Source organism: Acartia tonsa, chromosome 7 (assembly GCF_053477335.1).
Source record: "Acartia tonsa isolate MP-2025a chromosome 7, ASM5347733v1, whole genome shotgun sequence".
Lineage (NCBI taxonomy): Eukaryota > Metazoa > Arthropoda > Copepoda > Calanoida > Acartiidae > Acartia > Acartia tonsa.
In genome coordinates, this window is record NC_137266.1 from 43172928 (window position 1) to 43199309 (window position 26382).

Consider the following 26382-nt stretch of genomic DNA (forward strand, 5'->3'; position numbering starts at 1 on the left):
GGGCGCGCTCCCTTCCATGTGGGCCACTCTGCTGGGCTTCCCTGGAGGGGCACCCTTGTCGGCGGTGCGCCTGCGGCTGGCTACCTGGGCCCAGTCAGCTCTGCACTCGGCCGCCGTGTGGCCGTTGTAGTGGCAACGCTCGCACTTGGCAGAACGGTCACGGCGTGGCTGGGTGCGTCTCTCCTCTAGACTAACTTCCATCGGCGTCGGGCAGTCTCGAGCTCTGTGGCCTCTCCCCTGGCAGCGGAAGCAGCGACCTGGAACCTTGTCATCTGGAGCGACCCTCCCCATCTGGTGGAGACCCGGAGCCAAGGCGCCAATCTCCATTGGCTCCGACTCGTCATATTGGGGCAACTGGATGCAGGCAGATCCAGTCAGCCCGTCGGTCGAGTCCACTAAGCACACACCTTCCTTCAGTTGCTTGGTAATCATGGTGACGGTAAACATGGCCTTACGAGTGTACTCAGGTACACTCGTAATTTCATGGCCCATCATGATGCGTTTTACATTGGCGTTACGAATTCCACGATTTAATTCGTCCACCAACAACTCGAGATCCTCATGGTTGTAGGCGTCCCTATACAAGGCGCACTTAGTTGATATGTACGCTTGTATAGGTTCTGTCGAGTGTTGCTTGTAATCCCTAAACGCTTGTTTAAGCGTTTGGGATTCAAAAGCAGGACGAAATAGCAATTCACACTCGGCCTTGACCTGTTCGTAGGTCAAGGCTTGGCCTGCCTCGCCAAACAGATGGGACGCCATTTCCGCCGCTTGCCCTACCAGTGACAGTAGAAGGGCGTTGCGGCGGTTGAGGGAGTCATGGGGTGGCACGCGGTAAGCCGCCCATGACATCTCGAGTCTGCGGATATGTGAACTCCAGGATTGCTTGGGCGGTCCTCTAAACTCTGGCAGGTTACTCAGCATCAGCTTGCGGTACTCGGCTGGAGCCGGCTGAGGGTCATCCTGGAGCCATACTGGGGCTTGGTCACCTCCTGGCGCTTGCGGCTGTTCCATCGGGGCAACGGTTCAACGGCGGGACGCAAAGTTATAACGTAAATAGAATAAATGGTTTGTCACTAGAGGCTTTCTAGCCTAACAGCCAACACTGTTTTTATCACTAGGTTGGTAGTTTAGTTACAAAAATATAGCTTAGCTGTGTTTATCACTAGTTGGATTCTGAGGTGGTAGAGTAGGCTGGTAGGGGTAGATAGATGTTGAGGGTCTGAACTGCTGTCAAGAACTGATTTGGTTTTCCTCTATCACACTATAGCTAGGGGGAGGGAGCTTAGAATTCTTTATTTTTTCTAAAAATATCCCTGTTATCTGCTATGGAGTAGCTCCGCTCCGGTGTGTGTGTGTGTGTGTGAAATCTCCCGTCCTTGCAACGCGCTTACGCACCGTCAAATCCGCGCACACGGGTAAAACGTGCACTTATCCCTCAACTCGCTCTCTCATTGGTCCGCTTGTCCGTTGAATTTTATGATATTTCCGCACTCCGTTGCGTTGTCCGTAAATGGCGCTCTGTGTTCCCGGTCACTAGCTCCACACCGTCGACGGACTTAGGTTAGTGTGGGTAGGAGGGGGGAAGCGCGTGAGGGGACGGGGGTAAATCCGTCCGTTCCCCCTGTGAGGAAGGGGGGAGTGCTGTGGGTTTGGAATAACTGTGTGATGAGGTAATGGTGCCTTTTCTCCTTAATCCTAGGCTTATCTATTATATCACCTTGATTGTACTTCCTTCAGTGGAGAGTGGGCTCCTCCCTTTCCTCTGAAATAAGGGGTGTATTGTTGTTGTGCTGTAGGCTTGAGGTGATTAGATTGTATATCAGGGGCTTTGTTATATTACATTTAGCTTCTATTTGTGTCCTTATCACAATTACATAACAGATTTGTTTACCAACCCTGTTCTATTTTTAGTTGTTATCACAATACACAATAAATCCAAGCCTGTTCTATTTTTAGTTTTATCACAACACAACAATTTGTTTGCCAATCTTTGCTCATAAATCTATTGTTTAGCCATCACACCAGGGTGGTAATCCCTGCAAATGTGATATAATATCTGTTTTTCTAGATGGGCGGCTGCGTTGTAGCTTCTCAGGATACTTGGAGTTGACGTAGTTTTCTCTGTGTTGGTGCACTACACTCGTATGCTGGCTCGCAGCTCGCAGCTATGTGGCGTGTTTCAGCCTATCGGCGGCAGGGAATGTCCCGTCCTGCTGGCGCCGCTGATCCAAATCCGGCTGATGGCGGCAGGGAATGTCCCGTCCTGCTAGCGCCACTGGTTCGGATCCTGCTATCTCTTGCAGTAAAGTTGGCCTATTTTCAGCCGTTTACACTTATTTGGCTTGTTTCAGCCGGTCCGCAGGCCTGTTTCAGCCTTTTGAGCGCTCAATTCTCCGTTAGATGTCGGCGCTTCTCGCGGTTCTTCGTCAGGTTTCGCTGTCTCGCTTCCACAACTGCCGGATGCAGAGTTAGACTTTGCTGTCCAGGGTGGGTAATTCAGGTTGCTTGCGTCAGTTTTGCCAGTTTCACTGCTGGGAGTACCTTAGCCAATTTAATTTTAATTTTTAAACAGTCTTTAGTAAACTTTGTTTTGCGTTTCAAATGTAGAATATTAAATTATTCCTTATGGTCCTTAAACAGTTAATTTAAAAGCTCCTTAAAATTTCAGGATATTTTGTTTAATGAAAATTGTTATTGTTTTTTTCTTCATGTGTTTACCAACTCAAGTTTTATTTTGTATATACAATATTCTATTGTGATGAATAAAAAGTTAATTTCCTTAAGTATGTACAACAATCTGATATAAAGTTAATTAAGTTTAACATTTTTCTCTTCCATAATATTGTCTAGCATGAAACATTTAATTTTGTTTTGTCGAATTGTTTTTTTCTAAATTAATTATATTAAGTTAGATCACAATCTTAATTATAGTTATAGATCACAATTAAAATAGAAATTCAAGTGTACTTTAAGTTATTCAAAACAACCAATGGTCCATTATAAATAACAATGTATAGCTCATAGACTATAATAACAAGGATAACTATAGAAGCAACGGATTAAAAAAACCCTAAGCAACATTAAACAGACAACCAAATAATTCATTGCATGACCTTTGATGAAAGTCTTAACTGTGCTTGGTAATGAATTTAGCAGTAGTAAGGAGCAGTATGTAACATTATTTAGGTGATGCCAGTTGTGTGGACAAAGTTTTACCATGCTGTTGCACAAAGCACACCTGAAATTTTTTACTTCCCCCTTTAATCAAACCCTTCTGCACGCTTTTGTTTGATAATAAAATATCTTACAAAGCTTTCTTTTAAAGATTGACAGACAGAAAAATGATAATAATAATAATAATGCATTATATTGCCTTAAATTGTGTTTTATTGTCTCCTAAAGATAAATAAAATTGCCATCAGGTCAATTTCAGACATTTTACATCAATCTCACACACAGAAAGAGGTAGACACTGTCACACATACACATACTTACACGTGCAACATCCAGAAAATCCAGTCAGATGGAAGGAAAAGGTAATAAGTTTTGAGGATAAAGGATTTATTGAGTAATAAAAAAGATCTTCACTGCTCTAACTGAGATCTGAGACAAAACAAAAAGGACACAAAATAGAAGTAATTTGTTACAAAATGGGTATTAAGTGTGATATCTATATATAAAAGAAATGAGATTAAGTCATTCAATGATATATTATAAACCTTATATCCTGGGAAACAAAAATAATCATATAATTGAATACATAGCTAAAAATAAATAAAGAAAATAAAAAACTCCTTAATTAAGCCCAGTGATCTATTAAAAATTGATTATTTTATTTTGATTCTATTAATGCATGGAAAGGGCCTTTTGGGAATTAGCTGCATTTAAAGTTATTTTATCATAACATTTTAATTTTAATAATTACTTACTTTGGAAAAACAAGTTTTTAGGGCATAAATAATTGAAAACCCATATTTTTTTCTGATATTAAACTCCTTTTTTCAATAAAAAAGTTTAGATATTAATGATTAAATTTCATCAAGGATATGTTGCGTCTATTTAAAAGTTATTACATTTATGTAACATCTTTGAAACTTAGGATATGAGACGTATGTCAGCATAAACTATTTGAGACAGTATAAAGATGTTATGGTGGGGTTGTTCACAGAAATCATCAGATTCTTAAAAAGGGAGGATTTATTACATTTACGGTTTGTCTGACCGTAACAGATAGGTTTGTTAGTTAATTTTAAGTATATTACCTTTTTAGAAGATTTGATTTTTGAAATGATGATTTCTTGCACAATTATGTATTATGTTACAGGGATCTAAAGGGATAAGACTATGGACGATAAGTTGATGTACATCCCCAATGATGACATATAAATTTACCCTAACTATAGATTACAATTAGTGGTTGAAATTTGGACATTCATAATAATGAACCAACTAATCAAAATTCATTAATAGTCCCCAAATTCTAGAGCCAACGAATAAGAAAATGTTACATAAAACTTTGGGGACTATTGTTATAAATAAACAGCCCAATGTCCTCTCCCTCCCTGATAATGTTATAAAAAGCATTATAATGACCAAGGCATAATTCAAAAGATACGATACTTTAGGATATATTTATCCTTGTTTTCAATAGATATATCGTCCTAGATGCCCAATAAGGCATAATAAAACGTTTAAGTAAAAAAGGGAATTCATCTAGCAAATGAAGATCTTTGATTATATCTCAATGCAATGATCAAATCCTATAAATTTTGTTAAAATCGAGAATTTAAATAAAAATTTTGTCATGAATTGTTTATCTAGACTTCTATATCTATTTCGCTTTTTATGTGATCCTAGACCAAATAACTCTCTTAGTATTTAGGAATTGGCGTTAATGTATTTTGTGACGTCATTATATTTTAGAAAAAGGTAAATCCTGATTTATTTCAGTATTTGAGATAGTGAAATTCAGTGAATAAATTGTAATGTAAGTAGATGTATAACCCAGGCAACTACCTGTCCCCGGGCTTGGCGGCCTTTTTCGTTTGCTATAAAATTGCTTTGCAGCGAATTGTTTACGGTGCTATTGGCTGATATTCAATTGAAAGTCAGATCAGGGCCCACGGGGTGGGAACATACAATTATTTAACACCTTCCCCCTCTATTGTTTACTCTAATATTAAGTCTCTAATACTTTTTGCACTTTTAACTTTTTTAAAACCACTTAACCATAACATTTTAAATTAGTTACTACTGCTGCTTCATAATGAATACTTTTGTACTTTTATAGATAGATCAATTGGTCACGGATAACCAGTAGTCCAAGAAATGTACAGAAAAGAACAATACAAAAAATACTACTTATACAAGTTGAATTGATATTTGTGTAACCAATCAAAGAACAAACTAGAATTTCAATTGAAGTTTGACATTTTAGCCAAACGGAGGTGACAAAACCTGTAGCAATATTAGTATTTTAGCCTATAAGAAAAGATAGTCTGTTTTTGTATATGACCAATCAGAGAGCGAGATTTCAATTTAAGCCAATTAGGGAAGAGAGTCTGTGTGCGTATGTGACCAATCAGAGAGCGAGATTTAATATTAGCCAATGAGAAAGAATGTTTGTTTGTGTATTTGATGTCCAATCAGAGAGCGCGTTTAGAAACTTATAACAGATGGATTGAATTCTAAATATACCTGTGAATACATAATTTCTTTTTCTTTTGTTATCCATAGGCCAGCATGCTTAGATAATACTTCAACAACCTAGATAGACAAATATTGTCAATTACCCAGCTAAACCTTGGTGATGTTACTAATAGAAAAATATTAGAATATTCGGGTGTACATCCGAGATCTAAAGGGATAAGACAATGACCAATGAATTAATGTACATCCCCAATGAAAATTCACTAAAGTCCCAAAGGCAACGAATATGACATCGTGATTTTGAAGCTTTGGGGACTAGGGTAATAAACAGCCTATCTCTTTGGGTGTAACTGTACATATCTAGTAAAAAAATCATATTATAAAAATAGAATTCAGAATATATTAATACCCGAAGTTTTATAAACAAGATCTCTCATTTGTTGGCTTTATAACTTAAGATAACTTTATCAAATATTGATTGGGTTGTATTAACTTAGTTTAGGTGGGGATGTACGTCAATTTTTTGTCCATTGTCTTATCACTTGAGATCCCTGGGTGTAATATGTCTTTCAATTGTGAGTCTTTGAAAATCAAGCGTCGGGAATATTAACACAGCCAAGTCGCTACAAAAGAGCAGAAAGCAATTTGCTAGCAGACGAAAAAGGTCCTTAACAGGGGGATCCAGGTAGTTGCCTGGTTAAACATGTATACAATAAATTTATCATTACCTTAAAGGTCTTGAGATTGTAGATATAGACATTGGGAAGCCACAACTGGCTTATCAACTCCAAATTTACAGGAAACATGCTGTTACTTTCTGTCATATTCAGCTCCTAGATTGATAGATAGATAGATACAGGTAGGTAAATAGATAGATAGATAGATAGACAGATAGATAGATAGATAGATAGATAGATAGATAGATAGATACAGGTAGATAAATAGATAGATAGATAGATAGACAGATAGACAGATAGACAGATAGATAGATAGATAGATAGATAGATAGATAGATAGATAGATAGATAGATAGATAGATAGATAGATAGATAGATAGATAGATACAGGTAGATAAATAGATAGATAGATAGATAGACAGATAGACAGATAGACAGATAGACAGATAGATAGATAGATAGATAGATAGATAGAAAGATAGAAAGATAGATAGATAGATAGATAGATAGATAGATAGATAGATAGATAGATAGATAGATAGATATATAGATATATATATAGATAGATAGATAGATAGATAGATAGATAGATAGATAGATAGATAGATAGATAGATAGATAGATAGATAGATAGATAGATAGATAGATAGATAGATATATAGATAGATAGATAGATAGATAGATAGATAAATAGATAGATAGATAGATAGATAGTTAGATAGATAGATAGATAGATAGATAGATAGATAGATAGATAGATAGATAGATAGATAGATAGATAGATAGATAGATAGATAGATAGATAGATAGATAGATAGATAGATATATAGATAGATAGATAGATAGATAGATAGATAGATAGATAGATAGATAGATAGATAGATAGATAGGTAGATAGATAGATAGATAGATAGATAGATAGATAGATAGATAGATAGATAGATAGATAGATAGATAGATAGATAGATAGATAGATAGATAGATAGATAGATAGATAAATAGATAGATAGATAGATAGATAGATAGATAGAAAGGGTGGAGAATTTTTCTTGTTTATTTTTAAATTAACCATAAGCATGAAACTCTAAGAATTTTTTTATCTAAAAGAAAAAATTACTTTTTAAGACAAAATTCTTTTCAGAGATCTTATTTTTTGTAATTTAAAAAAAGCGTGTTCCACTGAATTTTATTTTTCCGATTTTTGGCGATTTCACTTGTACCCCTCCTCCTAAATTGCTATAAACCTTCCAAGGACCTATGAGAAGCTACACTGTAAAGGAGTACCATATCGATGCAGAGGTTGGCTAGATCCTTCAGTACAAACAGACAGACATAGATTCTTTTACTTTATTATAAGAACTAGCGGCTACGCCCCTAGAGGCCTCTAGGGGCACTTGAGGAGGAGAGAGTCGAATTTAATAATTAAATTTCTTATTTTAGATTTTAAAAGAAAAAGTTAAAAAAAATTTACGTTTGACGTTTATTTTTCGTTGAACTCTCTTTCTAAAATTGGGAAATTTTTTTAAAAAAATTAATTTCTCTAGGGAGGGTGGTGGTACCCTCCCCCAAAATAGTTATAAACCTTCCCGGGACATATGAGAATCTACCCTGTTAAGGAGAACCCGATCGGTTCAGCGGTTAGCGAGATCCTTCGGTACAAACATACAAACACACAAACACACAGACAAACATCCTGTTACTTTATTATAAGGATATGTCTCGCTGTGCAGTGTACTAAATAATATTTACCTCTAGAAGACTGTCAGGGATGTGGAGCCTGGGTTCTTTCCACATCACGTTGAAATAACAGCTAAACTCAACACTATACTCCTAAATAATTTAAAGATAGATTAATGTTGTAGTAGGGTATGGCAGTGCTTTTCACTGAAAGCCCCCCCCCCCCCCACCCCTTATTTTAAAAAAATAATCTAAATAAGGGAGACGTAAGTACTTTTTTGTAGCTATAAAACTAGCAACCAAACCTTTGATTTCACAAGCTTTGTTGTTTTTCATTGTTAACAGCGGGGGGGCCAAGCCAACCTCCGACAGAGACCAAATTGTGTCAAAAATGATCCATGTGACGTCATAAAAATGAGGGATTATCCATATCTTTTTTTAGGGGTTTTCTTTCCCACTTCTCCTCTTATATCCCTTATTTTTATGACGTCACGCTCACATGGATCATTTTGGACATAATTTGGTCCAACCTCCTATTAGAACATTGGAGGAGGTGACATTAGACTGCAAATTATATAGGTACCCAAAGTTTTAAAACATGACATCCCATTCGATGGGTTAAAAACTTTGTTTGCTTTTAATAAAACATAGCAGTGTCCAAACTTTTCCACAAATTGATTTAATATACAGAAGGGTTTATTTTGTTTATCATAATTGTGGAGTGGATACAAAACCGCGACAGTTACAAAACCGCCCCATAACAAAACCGCGACATTACATATAAAAAAAATCTACTACAAAAATAAGAAAAATCTTAATGCTAGAAGGTCATGGCCGCAGAGCTCGGCCCCCTGGCCTGTTTAGCCGCGGGCGCTCGGCCCCCTTGACTATAACCTAACCTATATGTTTGAATGTTTAATATACATTAACTTATTCATAGTTTTGAATTTCGTAGATTTTACAAAAAGTGGTTGGTAAATTTTTTTTTTAAATCTTTAATATTTTTTTTTACAATATTTAGGTTAGGTTAGGTTATGGGCAAGGGGGCCGAGTGCCCGCGGCTAGACAGGCCAGGAGGCCGAGCGCTGCGGCCATGTATTCCTACAAAAATTCCTACATAGTTATATTTTTGTTATTGTCGCGGTTTTGTAACTGTCGCGGTTTTGTTATGGGGCGGTTTTGTAACTGTCGCGGTTTTGTTTGTCGCGGTTTTGTATCCACTCCATAATTGTTGTTGTTTGCTGTTTGTCTTATACCTTTAGATCAATGAATTCTACTGATATCACAAATTTAACCAAAATAATGATGATGCATTTTTTACGTCTTTATGTATGACGTACGTCATGCTTTTGTCTTTTCGAGAAACAATTACTAGACAATGCTAGCTGCGCTTCTTATGAACATAATTATTCAAGTCGTACGTGATAAAAAAAATGTGATTGACATTGGAACTTCAAAAAGATGTCATTTCATCAAATTTTATAAGAGTACGTATATCTAGGGATCTAAAGGGATAAGACAATGGTATATAAGCTAATGTACATCTCCAATGATGATTCACAAAATTATTTCTTTAGTAGATTACAATTAGTTGTTAAACCAACAAATCACAATTCAATAAAAGAGCCCAAAGTTGTTCAGCAATTTTTGGGAACAAGTGTAATAAACAGCCCAATGTTCCCTCCCTTCCCCTGATATATATCGATATCTTCCCCATTTAAACTTTGGTGCTATTATTATTATCACAACAAGTCTATATTCATTATTTCATTATTGGAATTGCAGTGCATGGTAGATAGTATTTTATGCATGACGTTATTTATAAGAGAGTATGTCAATAAAATATTAGCCAAGACCACTTTGATTAGATACAATATAGTCTACATAAACAAATAATATTGAATGTTAATATAATACCTCTACGCTTAACAGGATTTTACGATTTTTTTGATTTTTTTACCCTTAAATTTCTCTAATCCAGCAAAAGTAATATGGAGAATGAAATTTAAGTTGGGGGGATGCTTACAAACAAATAGACTAAAACATGCCCTTTACCGAACCTACAAATTTTTGTGTTACGATCAATCCAGTAGTTTACGGGATCTTACTGAACATATAAAAAGAAAGTTAGGTAGACATTCTACTACTTTAGTTTTCACACTAGCAGCTTCGCTCCTAGCATCTAGATTAGGGTGTGTAAAATAATTTAAACTAAAATAGAATAGCCCAAAAACTACCCTTAATGGAGGATTCAATCGCTTCAGTGGTTGGCGAGATCTTACATGGCAAAAAGATAAACCTTACAACTTTGCATAGTTGAATATAATATTTGCCTCCCCCCCCCCTCTCCTTCCAAAAAATAAAATGTCAAAAATTTTGCTGAGCTTTGCTTTTCATATTCTAAAATCTGCATTAACATCTGATTTGTACAAAATTACAAGGTATATTACGTCCATAGAACCAAAGTTCTCAAATTAAAGCTAGATTGCCGTCAAGGACGGACGTACCTTAGCTAAAGGGTAACTTCGCTGCCAGCATTGATAATCCTATAATGTTTACCAATCCATATCATACCCACTGCGTCTAATCGTCCATACCTACCTACACAGTTTTTAGTAGCAAAGCTACTCATTAAGTTGGTAGTTAGTTCTGTTAGTATGTCCTTTCCATATCTTATTTTTTCATACTTTCGCCTTTTTCTTTCATCTTACAGGGAGGTATAGGACAATGGGCTCTAAATTATGCTAATACTCAAAGCATTTCTGGGTAAAATTCAGAAGTGTCTAATATTTTCAACCAATCTTTATGATTTACAGAAGGGATAATTTAGTTCATCATCATCTATTAAATCTTTGATTCATGTGTTCAAACTAAAAGTGTCTAGTTTTTTAAACCAGGTTATGATTAACAGGTGAAGTAAATTTGTTGGTTAGCTAGCTTTGTATTGAACATGATCATCCTTGTTTTACTTATGCTATAAGATAATTGAAATAATATCCATTATCCTATCACGTGAAAGCAGTAGGATATCCGCCTATCTGTCTATGTATAAAGCTTTTTGATTGCACCACCTTTGTCTAAAATATGCATGGTAATAAGTTTATTGAAGCTCGTGACTTAACAAAACATCAATCTCCCCCCCCCCCATTCCTCACCCCTATTATCCATTTTAAAGATTGGAATTATTGGGGGAAGAAAGGAGTGAAAATTAATTTATCCTTTCCCTCCACTTTGTTTTGTAAAGCATTTGTTGGAAAAGATATTATGACAAAAACTTATACAAACATATGTTGTTACCAAATATTACACATAGAATATTAATATAGAATGTTACTAGATTTTGTTACCAAATATTACACATAGAATATTAATATAGAATGTTACTAGGTGTCGTTACTAAATATTACACATAGAATATGAATATAGAATATACTAGGTCTTGTCACCAAATATTACACATAGAATATTACTAAGTGTTGCTAGGTGTTGATACCAAATATTACGCATAGAATATTAATTTAGAATGTTACTTGGTGTTGTTATCAAACATTACACACAGAATATTAATAAAGAATGTTACTAGGTGTTGTTACCAAATATTACACATAGAATATTGATATAGAGTCTTACTAGGTGTCCGAACCAAATATTACACATAGAATATTAATATAGAATGTTACTAGGTGTCGTTACCAAATATTACACACACATAGAATATTAATATAGAATCTTACTAAATGGTGTTACCAAATATTATACATAGAATATTACTAGGTGTTGTTACCAAATATTACACATAGAATACTACAATAGAATATAACTAAGTATTGTTACCAAATATTACACATAGAATATTAATACAGAATGCTATTAGGTGTTGTTACCAAATATTATACATAGAATATTAATATAGAATGTTACTAGGTATTGTTACCAAATATTACACATAGAATATTAATATAGAATATTACTAGGTGTTAATACCAAATATTACACATAGAATACTAATATAGAATATAACTAGGTATTGTTATCAAATATTACACATAGAATATTAAAATAGAATGTTACTAGGTGTTGTTACCAAATATTACACATAGAATATTAATATAGAATGTTGCAAAGTATAGTTATCAAATATTACACATAGAATATAACTAGGTATGATTACCTAATAATACCCACAGAGTAATGATACTATACATTTTCTTCTTTAATCCTAGTCATATCTATATTTTAGTCATATTTATAGATGTACCTAAAGGATATTCTAAACATTATTTTTCCATAATATCATTACATTAGACAAAATATACACACAAATTAGACTAAACTCAAATATTTTAAATACGAAAAGAACAGAGTGTCATCGGTAGCGCAGCAATATCAAGATTGAAACATTGAATTATCAATTAGTACAAAAATGTCAGTTTAGTGAATTTTTTGTAACAGACTTATAGAGTAACTTTCCTACTAAATAGAATATTTTTTTTAAGTCATCGTACTATGTTATTACACGTCTAATATCCTAAACCAAAAAAGCACAAATTTTACCAAACAATTTGAATATTTTGATATATTATACAGTTTCTTGCTCACAAAAGTAGATGCAAATTAAATTGTTGGGTGTGACGTAATTGAATAATCCGTCTGTCTGTCTGTCCGTCATTCTCTTTTACAATATCCTATAAAAAAGACGTCATACTGGCCTACTATTGGTCAATCAAAATGTATACTGGCCTGCCATTGGTAATTTAGTCTGTGTATTGGCCTATCATTGGTCATTTGTATTGTATGGCGTCTTTTTTAAAGGCATTATAAACAGCGTTCAATATTCATAAAATATGAAAGTTAGACAAACGAACATCAACAATGGTAGAACAACAATGCAACCAATGCAATGATAGGCCAATACACAGACTAAATTACCTAGTGTCATTTTTATAGGTACTATAAACAGCTTCCAATATTCATAAAACCGTAGCTCAACAAGTCTGACGATTAGACAAGCGAACATTAACAATTGCAGAGCAACGATGAATTTAATAATGAAAATTTATTTAGAAGCTTAAACAAATATTTCCTAATATTACTACAATACAGGATGCTTAATATTGAGAAAGTTACATATTATAAAGCTCTTTATAGTGTAAATAAAAAATCACTTTATTCAATACCTATGACAAATGATATGCCAATATACAGACTAAATTAGCAATAGCAGGCCAGTATACATTTAAATTAACCAATGCAATGGTAGGATAGTATGACGTCATTGTTTATGGGCTCTATAAAAATTTCGAAAATTATATGCTATGCGATTTGAGAAAGTAACACAAAACAAGGTTGACAAGCATCCATAGAATTGAAGCTTTAAAATAAAAAGGTAGGACAAACAAATAATAACCCTTGTAGAGTGTTAAAACTTAACAAGCAAAACATTTAATTATAAGTCTAAGCAAAATTGTACATAAATTTGTTTGTCCTAGCAATCATTGTTACAAATGAATAGGATAATTATATCATACAAAAGTTTGTTGTCCAAAAAGTTAAAATTCAGTTGAAGAGTTTTTAAATTACTCTATGAAATTAATATGATATTGCTCTTATTTAGTTACTCTATGAAATTAATATGATATTAATCTTATTTAGTTACTCTATAAAATTAATATGATATTACTCTTATTTAGTTACTCTATGAAATTAATATGATATTACTCTAATTTAGTTACTCTATGAAATTAATATGATATTACTCTTATTTAGTTACTCTATGAAATTAATATGATATTGTTCCTTATCTCCTAGTGTCAGAAAAAGGATAGAAAAAGTGTGTTTTCAATTGTAGAGAAAAAGTAGACAAAGAGGGGGTATTAGATTATATAATTTACTGGTGCCCAAAGTTTTATCAACACGTTCTCTCATTCATTGGTTTAAACAATGAGGAATTATATTAATTGATTGGTTGATTTAAATTAGAAGTGTCAAACTTTTCAACCAATAATTTTAATCTACATAAGTGGTAATTTTGTCCCTCATCATTGGGGTTTTACATAAATTTATCATCCATTATTTTATCCCTCAACATACCTGCTTAATAATACGGAGCTGTTTTTGAGATTTTATGCAGCTTTGTATAGACAGAAAGAGATATAAGAGTTTTGTTTTGGTATTCTATTCCTTGGAATAAATTTGATATATATCAGGGATTTTAGGGGATAAGACAATGGACGATAAATTTGTATACATCCCAAATGAAGAAAAACAAAATTAACCCATCTGTAGATTAGTATTATTGGTTGACAAATTTGGACGCTTAAAGTTTTAAACTAATTAAAATTAAATTATAGTACCCAAAGTTTTTCAGACAACCATAACGTGGTGTAAAACTTTGGGTACCAGTGTAATTTACATATAGTTCATTGTTCCCCCCCTCCCTGGATCTACATATTTACATTTGCATTTTTATACATAATAGATAAATAATGTAAAAACAAGGATGATTTTTTCCCATACATGCGCTACAAAATGTTACGGAAAATTTGCATATTCAGAGATCTTTACTCTTTTGGGGAAGGGTACAACCCTCCTCCCACGTATCAATAGAGGAGCTAGTCCTATTAAATTCAGTAGTATTTTTTTCTTGTTTGTTTGTTAAGATGTCGCTATCAACTGTACTGAATAAGTTCTTTACCTTAGAGGGTGGGTGTTATTTAAATTCTAAATTTAAGTCTTGGAGTGGTTTTAGTCTATTTTTCTACCCCCTACCCCTCCTTCAAATTCAGAGACCCTAGTAGCTAGTAGCATTTAATAACAGTGTGTTGAAAAGAGAACAAAAATTAAGAACAATTACATAAAATATCTAACCTGACCGAAGTTAAGGGGAGGGAAATGGAATGTTCACTGTTTAACTACTAACCTTGTCATTGATTCTGAGAACATCGGTGATGTCTATGCCGATATCGATAACATTTGAGGTTGGGTAGGGCAGATCAAACTTGTTGTATTCCCTTAATAATAATAATAATAATATCTGACGTTGGGTAATAATATTGTATTCCCTTAATAATAATATTATTTGATGTTGGGTAGGGCAGATTAAACTTGTTGTATTCACTTAATAATAATAATATTTGAGGTTGGGTAGGGCAGATCAAACTTGTTGTATTCCCTTAATAATAATAATAATAATATTTGAGGTTGGGTATGGCAGATCAAACTTGTTGTATTCCCTTAATAATAATAATAATAATTGAGGTTGGGTAGGGTAGATTAAACTTATTGTAAATTTTCCCAGGATAAAGTGAAAATTGTAGCTGGCTAAAATAACAATCACTCAATCCACCCCTTTTACTCCATCCACTCCCCTCCTACTGGATGAACAACCTAACCAATAAATGTTATCCATGTAGCAACCTAAATTTCCATTCTAGTTTTGCATTTTAGGAAAAGCTTTCCATAGATTTTGGGATGGTTCAAGGCTATTTAGATACGCCGCAGGCGGAAAAACAGAAAAAAACACATAAATAATGAGTAACTTTACAATAAAAATTACTTTTTTTAGTAGCGCAGCTACTTTATAATTTAAGTTTACCTGGGTATACAAATGTGAGTATTTAAACTTCTGTCAGCCTTGCAGATGAGATCCTCATGGCTTGAATCATACCAAGGCACGGCGCTTAGCACTCCCTGAATACAATAATATATTGTCAGACGAATCCTTAGATTTATTAGCATTTACTCTATTTTTCTGTTTTTTGTACTTCGCTACTTATTAACGTTGTCGTCCTTGTTTTATATCATAAAAACTCACAACCACCTTTACAAAAAAAATTATTTCATTCATCATTATATAAAAAAGTAACAGGATCTGTATTTGTCTGAGTGTTTGTTTGTCTGTCTGTCCTGAAGGATCCCTGTAACCGCTAAACTGATATGGTTCTCCTTTACAATATAGTTTCTCATAGACCTTGGAAGGTTTATATCTATTTCGGGGAGGGTACCACTACCCTCCCAAAAGAAATCTCCTCCTCAAATATTAGTTACATTTTTTATTTTTAAAACTATAAAATAAAGTTTTCCTTAATATTGAATATAGCTCTTTACGTTACAAAAAAAACTTATTTCATCCATACATTACATAACTCAACATAAACATACAACATTAAACTTTAATTGATGTAAAAATTCATATAATGTTACGAAAATGTTCAATAACAAACATATTTAGTAGCGAAGCCACTATATAGTTTTATAAATGGCATGATAAAAGCATGATATTCTCAGCTGCTATTCAAGAAAGACAACCTAAATTGTTGGTGAAGATTCCCTATTAACATGAGCATCCAGTATGTAATTTACTTAGACCGTTGGTCTGTCGGTTATCCGACAAAGTTGCACAATTATTTTCAATCTCCACCAAGAAAATCAACAAACAAGGATATTCTATTTTTGGTTTGTACATTAAGACCTCGCTAACCACTTTACATGGGTCCAGGGATGGCTTTAAGCCATATTGATAAATAGTGGGGAAAGGCAGGGTTCGGAAGCCGCGCTATCAGCCGCGCGGCTGCGGCTGCGGCTGAATCCTAATTTGCAGCTGCGGCTGCGGCTGCGGCTGCTTAAAGTTATGGAAGTGGCTGAGGCTGAGAGTGGCTGAGGCTTAGTGCGGCTGAGAGTGGCTGCGGCTGAATGCGGCTGAGGCTTAATAAGAATTGGGGTGGCTGAGGCTTACAGTGGCTGAATTGGAATTTTGTGGCTGAGGCTTCGAGCGGCTGAGGCTTACAGTGGCTGAGGGTGGCTGAGGCTTACAGTGGCTGAAGGATTTGTGGCTGAGGCTGCGGCTTACTGAAAGCCGCGCGGCTCATAGCGGCTGCGGCTTACAGTGGCTGATTGGAAAATTAAGCCGCGCGGCTGAGTGAGGCTGAGGCTGAGAGTGGCTGATAACATAATTAAGCCTCGAGGCTGATTCTGAGGCTGCGGCTTACTGAAAGCCGTGCGGCTGAGGCTGTGGCTGAATTAAATTCAGCCGCGCAGCTGAATGCGGCTGCGGCTGAATACAATATTAAGCCTTGCGGCTGATCTTATGGCTGATTATAAAATAAGCTTTGCAGCTGAGGCTTCGGCTAAATTGGATTTTTTAAATGCATTCTAGGACATTTTTTGGAGAGTTGAGGGTGGTTAGGGGTTGTGAGAATGAGAGTGGAGGGAAGAGGGGGGAGGACAGCAGGATTTTTTCCAATGTTTGATTCAGAATTAGTACCCAAATTTTATACTGGTACCCAAAGTTTTATACTGGTACCCAAAGTTTATTCTGGTACCCAAAGTTTTATTCTAGTACCCAAAGTTTTATACTGGTACCCAAAATTATATACTAGTACTCAAATTTTATTCTGGTACCCAAAGTTTTATTCTAGTACCCAAAGTTTTATACTGGTACTCAAAGTTTTATACTGGTACCCAAAGTTTTAGTCTGGTACCCAAAGTTTTATAATGGTACCCAAAGTTTTATACTGGTACCCAAAGTTTTAGTCTGGTACCCAAAGTTTTATACTGGTACCCAAATTTTACTGGTAACCAAAGTTTTATACTGGTACACAAAGTTTTATACTGGTACCCAAAGTTTTATACTGGTACCCAAAATTTTATACTGGTACCCAAAGTTTTATTCTGGTACCCAAAGTTTTATACTGGTACTCAAAGTTTTATTCTGGTACACAAAGTTTTATTCTGGTACCCAAAGTTTTATACTGGTACCCAAAATTTTATACTGGTACCCAAAGTTTTATTCTGGTACCCAAAATTTTATACTGGTACTCAAAGTTTTATTCTGGTACACAAAGTTTTATTCTGGTACCCAAAGTTTTATACTGGTACCCAAAATTTTATACTGGTACCCAAAGTTTTATACTGGTACCCAAAGTTTTATTCTAGTACCCAAAATTATATACTAGTACTCAAAGTTTTATACTGGTACCCAAAGTTTTTATACAGGTACCCAAAGTTTTAGACTAGTACTCAAATTTTATTCTGGTACCCAAAGTTTTATACTTGTACCAAAAGTTTTATACTAGAACCCAAAGTTTTATACTGGTACCCAAAGTTTTATACTGGTACCCAAAGTTTTAAACTGGTACCCAAAGTTTTATACTGGTACTAAAAATTTATACTGGTACCCAAAGTTTTTTACTGGTACCCAAACTTTTATACTAGAACCCAAAGTTTTATACTGGTACCCAAAGTTTTATACTGGTACCCAAAGTTTTAAACTGGTACCAAAAGTTTTATACTGGTACTAAAAATTTATACTGGTACCCAAAGTTTTTTACTGGTACCCAAAGTTTTATACAGGTACCCAAATTTTATACTGGTACCCAAAGTTTTATACTGGTACCCAAAGTTTTATACAGTTACCCAAATTTTATACTGGTACCCAAATTTTATACTGGTACCCAAAGTTTTATACTGGTACCCAAAGTTTTATACTGGTACCCAAAGTTTTATACTGGTACCCAAAATTTTATACTAATACCTAAAATTTTGTTTTAATATTGGTACCCAAAGTTTTATACTGGTACCTTAAGTTTTATACAAGTACCCAAAGTTTTATACTGGTACCCAAATTTTATATTGGTACCCAAAGTTTTATACTGGTACCCAAAGTTTTATACTGGTACCCAAAATTTTATACTAATAGCCAAAAATTTATTCTGGTACCCAAAGTTTTATACTGGTACCCAAAGTTTCATACTGGTACCCAAAGTTTTATACTAATAGACAAAAATTTATTCTGATACCCAAAGTTTTATACTGGTACCCAAAGTTTTATACAAGTTTTTTAGCAGTAGGAATTTATTTCAACATCTTTAGTTATGATGCAGTACAAAGTCTATCAACTCCCAGACGACGAGCCGATGCGCTACATGTTGAGCCACGGTCGAGGGTTTCTATGACATTAACTCAAGGTCCAAGGGGAATTATATCTTTCCTTTGCGCCTGTTCATGTTGCATACCTAGCACCTAGGAACCATTTAATGTCTTCAGTTATAACGCATCCCTGATGACAAGCAGATGCGCTACTTGTAGAACCTTGGGGAACCAATTCTTTCCTTTTCTGTATTAGTTTAAGTGACATCTATCCAGCAACCAACTTTTTTTTATTGAACTACCTGCCTGAAAGTTTTATGGTAATGAGTTACGCCTGTTTATGAGCCAAGGAAATCCTCCTACTCCAACTTTACATGTTGCACACCTGCCATAGCAGCAGTAGGAACCATTTAATGTCTTCAGTTATAACGCAGTGTCTGGCCGAGATTCGAACCTATTACCTCCCTGATGACAAGCAGATGCGCTTCTTGTTGAACCTTGGATAATTAAGGGGAACCAATTCTTTCCAATTTAAGTGACATCTATCCAGCAACCAACTACCTGCCAGAAAGTCCTATGGTAATGAGTTACGCCTGTTTACGAGCCAAGGAAATCCTCATACTCTAACTTTACATGTTGCATACCTGGCATAGCTGCAGTAGGAACCATTTAACGTCTTCAGTTTTCACGCAGTGTCTGGCCAAGATTCGAACCTATTACCTCCATGATGACAAGCAGATGCGCTACTTGTTGAGCCATGGTACGCAGGTTAAATTTGTCTTAAAAATAATCGTCTTTAAAATGCTTATCATATGTACACTTGCAATAAATGTATTTGTCATAAAAACTTACCTCTTATGAAAAATGTTTTTTTTACAAAAGTGCTTTTTATTACAATTATTCATGGGTATAATTTTTATGACTAACTTTTTATGTCACATAATCTTAATGACAATGTAATAATGAAGTTATTACAAAAAATACTAAACAATAGGTACTGGAAAAAGAAGAACTGAATTAAAATAATTTTTTGAGGGGTAGGGTGATTTTTATTGGGTGGGGAGGGCCGGGGCGAGTAAATCCCATTTTTAATTTTGGGGTGATGTTTAATTTTTTTTCTAAGGCAATTTTTTTCTGGTAGTGTGATGGTACTCTCCCCCAAAATAGTTGTAAACCTTCCCAGTACCTATAAGAAACTACCCTGAATAGGAGCACCATATCGGTTTAGTAGTTAGCGAGATCCTGTAGTACAAACATGTAGACAGACAAACAGACATCATAATACTTAATGATCTAAAAATAAGACAAATTTTCATTTTGAAATATTGGAGCTCTGATAGCTTTTTGGTACGGTAACAGCTTTGAACCATCTATCATCCGGGTTCGAATCCCAGAAGAAAAAAAAATTGGGGGGGATGAAGGGTGACTTTTATTATTTTTTTATGGGAAAATAGGGGGGAGTTTGGTTGAGCACCCACCAGTTTTAATTTTAGTTTTTTAAAAAATTCAAAAACTTGGAAAAGGCAATTTAAAAAGTTTTCATTAGTTCAGTAGTTATCGAATTCTTAATCTATACAAGGTTTTAGAAATAATCATATGTAATTCTTGGTGGAATTGAACAGAAAACCTTTCTTACACATTATGGTGCACTAACCCTTAGAACATAGGTGTAAAGCAATTTTATATTAAAATTTAGTTAATAATATTACAAATAAAGTAAGTTTACCTAGAACAAATCTCCTCTAATCTTTTTTTACACATTATATCCACCCTCCTTTTAAAATTTTTTTTCAACTTGAGAGGAAAATAACTAAATATAAATGAGAGGAAACAAAAATTATTGTCCATTGTCCCAATGTCCATAGCAGAATAAAAACTTGGTGGAATTGAACCAAGAACCTTTCCAACACAAGACTGCCACACTGACCCCTAGACCAAAGGTGACAGAAATTTTGAAGAAAAATTTAGGTCTAAATATTACAATTTAATAAATTATTGGGTGCTAAATTTCATAGGTATAACTCTTATGTACATACTTTTAAAACCTGTTTTAATATGTAATGAGTTAATGGTTAAAGGATACTAGTGGCTGCGCCCCTAAAACCTCTAGGAATACTTAAGGGAAGCAAAAATAATTTATTTTGAGGGTCATCTTTTTTTGGGAGGGAAAAGATACATTTCCCCCAAAAAATTATAAACTTTCCCTGGATCAATAAGAAGCTTCACAAGAGGGGAGAGATGGATTAAAGGGGGTGTATGGGGGTTATTGTTATTTTAGCCAGCTGAGATTATTTCTTTATCAGAGTACATGAAAATATGGACAACATCAAAGTAATAATATATCGATTCATGTATTGCTTATAAATTCAGAAATTGTATAACATAATGATAAAGATAAAGAAACATTTTTTTTATAATAATTGCAGTTTCGAAAATAAAATCAATTTTAGTAAGCATCTTTGTAAAATAAACAAAATCGGATGATATATGATAATCATTTAACTATTTCAATCTATCGAGTACATAAAGATTATGTAGATTTTTTTGCATATTATACAGGACAATTTATTGCATTTTACAGACCTTTTTTTAACCAACTTTAAAAAGTAAAATACATCGCTGTTTAAATTTTTTTTGTTAGAAAACATATTAGGATAATTTGTGTTCAAAATAAACACACACACACACCCTCCCCCCTCCCCAAATCTTAATTTAATTATTTTCTTTAATTTAAAAATACTATGAAAAATGAAATATGTATAAATCTTTTTTTTGCATAACTTTTTCAGTGTCTCTCATCAACCACAAAGTATTAAATACATTTAAAATTGAAGAAATATCTAAGTAGGAGAAGCTTAATTATATAGAACAAGTATTGCGTACCTAAACGGAAAAATAATAGAGAAGCTACTATATAACTTGAGTATCACAAAAATTGATTGCCCCCTGTGAGGTTTGAACTCACGGTCCCTAGTTTACAAGACGAGTGCTCTACCATTGAGCTAAATAGGCCACTTGTACAAGAAAAAAAATTTAAGATAATACAAATTCATAGTGAATATTAAGTAAATTCTGAAAAATTTGTATCTTTTAAAAACAATAAAATTAGGCAAACGTCAGTAGGGCAGTTACCCTATAAATAGTATTCAATAATATTCATAAGTATCAACGTTCAAAAACGTATTGCTCCTGGTGAAATTCGAACTTATAACCCTGGCATAACAGTGTAGAAGAACCGTGCGCTAACTGATTACGCCACTGGAGCTCTTACATTACAGGTTCAAACTTTTTGTAGTTGTTCGAGATGGTAGTTTCTATGTTGTAATTTAAAAAAAAACTTAAGATAAAATTTTTATAAAAGAATATAAAAAAATTTAAAAGTATAACATTTAAAAAAAATATTTTTGGGCGATGGAAATGTCTGACCCCCACCCCAAAATTAGCTCAAAACCATCCAATGTCAATATATATATAACTAGCGGCTACGCCCCTAGAGGCCTCTAGGGGGCACTTGAGGAAGAGAGAGAGTCAAATTTAATAACCCAATTTCTTATTTTAAATTTTTAAAGAAAAGTAAAAAAAAAATTTTTTTTGGGGGGGGGGGAATTTTTTTTTTTTAGGGGGGGGGGCTCCCCCCTCATTTTTAATTTTAGTTTAAAAAATTTAAAACATTTTTTCTTTTTTTGAGGGGGGGGGGATTTTTAATTTTTTTGGGGGGTTGGGGGTGTCCCAACCCCAAAAAAATAGTTATAAACCTTCCCAGGACCTATGAGAAGCTACCCTGTTAAGGAGAACCCGATCGGTTCAGCGGTTAGAGAGATCCTTCGGTACAGACACACAGATACACAGACACACAGACATCCTGTTACTTTAGTAAAAGGATTCCTGAGAAGGACAACATTGTCAGTTCATTGGTTGCTGAGATCTTAAGCTTCAGACAGACAAAATTAAATGAAAATTAAGCCCCGCGGCTGAATTGACGGCTGAGGCTTGTACTAATTTAGCACCTGCGGCTGCGGCTGGGGCATACAATATCTCAGCCGCGCGGCTGTGTCAAAGCTGCGGCTGAATTTAAAAAATTAAGCTGCGGCTGAGGCTGCGGCTTACAAATATCAAGCCGCGCGGCTGCGGCTGCGGCATAATCATAACTTTGCAGCTGCGGCTGAGGCTTTCTTGAAGCCGCGCGGCTGAGTGCGGCTGCGGCTTCAAATTATTAACAGCCGCGCGGCTGAGTGTGGCTGAGGCTTCCCCAACTATAAGCCGCGCGGCTGATTGCGGCTGAGGCTTAGAGGGGCGTTGGCTGAATGAGGCTTAGTGCGGCTGAGGCTTAATGTGGCTGAATTGGAGTTTTGTGGCTGAGGCTTACAGTGGCTGAGGCTTACAGTGGCTGAATGCGGCTGAGGCTTACAGTGGCTTATGTTTTCTTTAAGCCGCGCGGCTGCGACTAAGGCTGAGGCTTATTGGGTGGCTGAGGAAGCCGCGCGGCTGATTTTGAGGCTTCTCGTAAGCCGCGCGGCTGATGGTGGCTGAGGCTGAGGCTGCGGCTGCGGCTTCCGAACCCTGGGGAAAGGGAAGCTTGATAGGACAAGCTTTGTGGGTTTTTACCATTTTATCCTATTTTATAAAGGACTAAGCTATTTTTTACCTGTAGCGAAGGATCTCGATAACTGCTGAACCGATATGGTCCTGCTTTACAATGAAGCTTCTTACAGGTGTCAGGATGGTTTTAGGCAAATTTATTTGTATAAAAAAAGTCTGGTTTTAGGCTTTATTTCATATTTTTTCGAATGTAAAGCACCTAGATGATAGCCTCTAGAATCATATAAAATAATATTTGCCCTAAAATATACATACGTACGACAAAAATATTTTATTGTTGCTAAAAAACTAACTTTTCACTTTAATGTAAAAACACTTATTTTAAAGTTTTGAACATTTAAATGCCAATAATTTAAAGTTTCAAGAGTCGGACGCAATATTGCCAGGAGGAAGGGAGTGGATAATGGCAGGGATCTAAAGAGAATGGCCGAAGAATTACTGTACATCCGATATGATAATCCACAAAATTACCCCTTCTGTAGCCTAAATTGGTGGTTGAAAGTTTTAACTCTTAACTCAATAAACCAACTAATCAAAATTTACTAAAGTCCCCAAAGTTGTTAAGTCAAAGAATAAGAAAACGTTATTATAAAACTTTGGGGACTAGTGTAATAAACAGCCTATTGTCCCCCCTTAATCTGGGATAATGGATAATGTTTAAATTTGGGTATAGTCTCTTTCGTGGCAACGCACATTAAAGGGCGTTTCTTCGTTTTTTTTTCACAGTAGCTTTTATCCTATTTCTAGCCCCTGCAGGGAGCTCTAACCCTGTGGGGCAATCACCTAACCCAATATAACCTAACATAACCTAAAATAACCTATCAAAAGCCATTTTAAAAATACGACGAATCGCACCTTAAGGTGCGTTGCCATGAAAGGGACTATTCCCTTAAAATTAATTTACAACATTATCTCCCCCATAAATTAAAAGGCAATGAAATGAAGAATATGGGAGATGAAAAAATTCATTGTCCATTGTCTCATCCCTGTATCCCTGATGTCAAGTAATTCAGGGCTATGTGTAGGGAGGCAGGGATGTAGGGAACATTGGGCTGTTTATTACACTAGTCCCCAAAGTTTTATAATAGTTATATCTTATTCATTGGCTGAACAACTTTAAGGATAAGTTATCTGATTTATGATTAGTTAGATTATAAAGTTTGTAATTGTAATCTACAGGAGGGGTAATATTGTAATCATTTGAGATGTACATCAATTTATCGGCCATTGTCTTATTATCCCTTAGATCCTTGGTAAGGAAGGCATTCCTTCCTTTATGATTACCAAGGATCTTATGAGATAAGAAAATGGACAAAAATTGATGTACACCCTCATTACTCCTTCTAAAGATGAATTATTGATGGAAAAGTTTGGACACTGCAAGTATGTTGAAAACAACCAAGATTTGATAAGTACCCAAATTAAATATTTGGGTATCAGTATAATAAAGTCCCCTTACTCCCTGCTTATATTAATTGTGTACAAAATTTGAAAATTCACCAGCAAAATTTATCAATTTAATTGGTTAATTAAAGTAAAAACATTGGAATGTTTGTAAAAATGAATGGAAATAAATTAAAACTAGGATGACAACAATCAACCATAAGAAGCTAAGCTCGTAAACGTGAGTTTTCAATTATCATCACACAAAAATCAGGAAGACGATGAAAGTCGCTCAAAAAAAATTCTGACGTCATAAAAATGAGGGATGAGAAGAGGAGGAGTGGGAAAGAAAATAAAAAAGAGATGAATAATCCCTAATTTTTATGACGTCACCTGCATATTTTTTGAGCGACTTTCTTCGTCTTCAAAATGATGCATGTATCTTGCATAACAACCTAGATGAAAACAGTAAAAGTGTCTTACTATGACGTCAGAAAAAAATAACAATTAACCAATAAGAAGCCAGTATTCACTGTGGTAAAATATATAGCGGCCTCTCATTGGTTAATTGTTAATTTTTCTGACGTCACAGTTCGACACTTTTACTGTTTTCAGCCTAAATACATCGCTTTTCCTGTAATGAAAATTATGGACATTGGTAATTTATAAAGGAGACGTTGGGTACTTTTATCTTGATTTGTGAATATACTGATTTTGTTTTTTTATTTTTGGGGGTGTAAATCAATTTATCGTCCATTGTCTGATCTTTAAAGATCCATGATTTAACCATATTTGAATTTCTTTGCTATTAGTTTATTAATTTAAATAATTTATTAACGATGTTTATAAAAACAAAAGTCTGTACTACTGAAGCGAAGCAATCTTATATCTTGGGCTTAAAAAGACATCCAACCTTTTTTTTTTTTTTGGGGGGGGGGTAGGAGGTACTACATTACAATATGCTCTTAGAATCCCCAACTTGGGTTTAATTTTTTATGGGTAAAATCTACAATATTTCTAACCATTTTGGGGGTGCCTACGATAAAATAATTCTTTCATTACAAAAAACAGACAAACAAATATCCTATTACTTTTAAATCATAATAGAAGGCGTAGCAACTCTAAAAGTTGTTTTTTCTTACCTGACCCAAAATAAAGAAGAAAATGGAGGCGAGATTACGCATTTTTTCCGTACACTATCAGCGAGACATAACACATCTAAAAAAATAACAAAAATGACAACATCCAATAGACATACTATACATATCTAGATTACCCTTTTGGCCCGATTTTTCGTCAAATCTAAGAAGGAACATTTCAAACAGACGAAAGAATTGATTACTTTCGACTCAAGCTGAGGTGGATTCTTAAAAAAAAATAGGCTCGCTACTCGCTGCTGAGGCAAAATTATTTTTGTGAAAAATCCTTCAAACTCACATTAAAAATCAACAAAAATTAAACAAAATCTTAAGTTAATAACCCTTTTATGACGAAATTTTTGGGTAATTAAGTCTGATTCTGCATAGCT

General features: G+C 34.6%; 1 protein-coding gene and 1 non-coding gene across 2 annotated transcripts in view; both read right to left on the minus strand.

Moving 5' to 3' along the window:
* LOC145324330 (glycine receptor subunit alpha-4-like) overlaps positions 1–26382 on the minus strand; it is a 111020-nt gene that overhangs the window by 60097 nt on the left and 24541 nt on the right. The window contains exons 3-8 of the mRNA XM_080166945.1: positions 25997–26072; positions 15601–15695; positions 14926–15016; positions 8079–8159; positions 6381–6485; positions 5701–5769 (exon numbers count right to left, since the gene is read on the minus strand). Of these exons, the coding sequence (XP_080023071.1) occupies positions 5701–5769; positions 6381–6485; positions 8079–8159; positions 14926–15016; positions 15601–15695; positions 25997–26038 (483 nt within the window). The 5' untranslated portion in view covers positions 26039–26072. The remainder of the gene's footprint in view (positions 1–5700; positions 5770–6380; positions 6486–8078; positions 8160–14925; positions 15017–15600; positions 15696–25996; positions 26073–26382) is intronic.
* Positions 21813–21884, minus strand: TRNAT-UGU (transfer RNA threonine (anticodon UGU)). The gene has a single exon. It is a non-coding gene; the product is annotated as a tRNA-Thr (tRNA).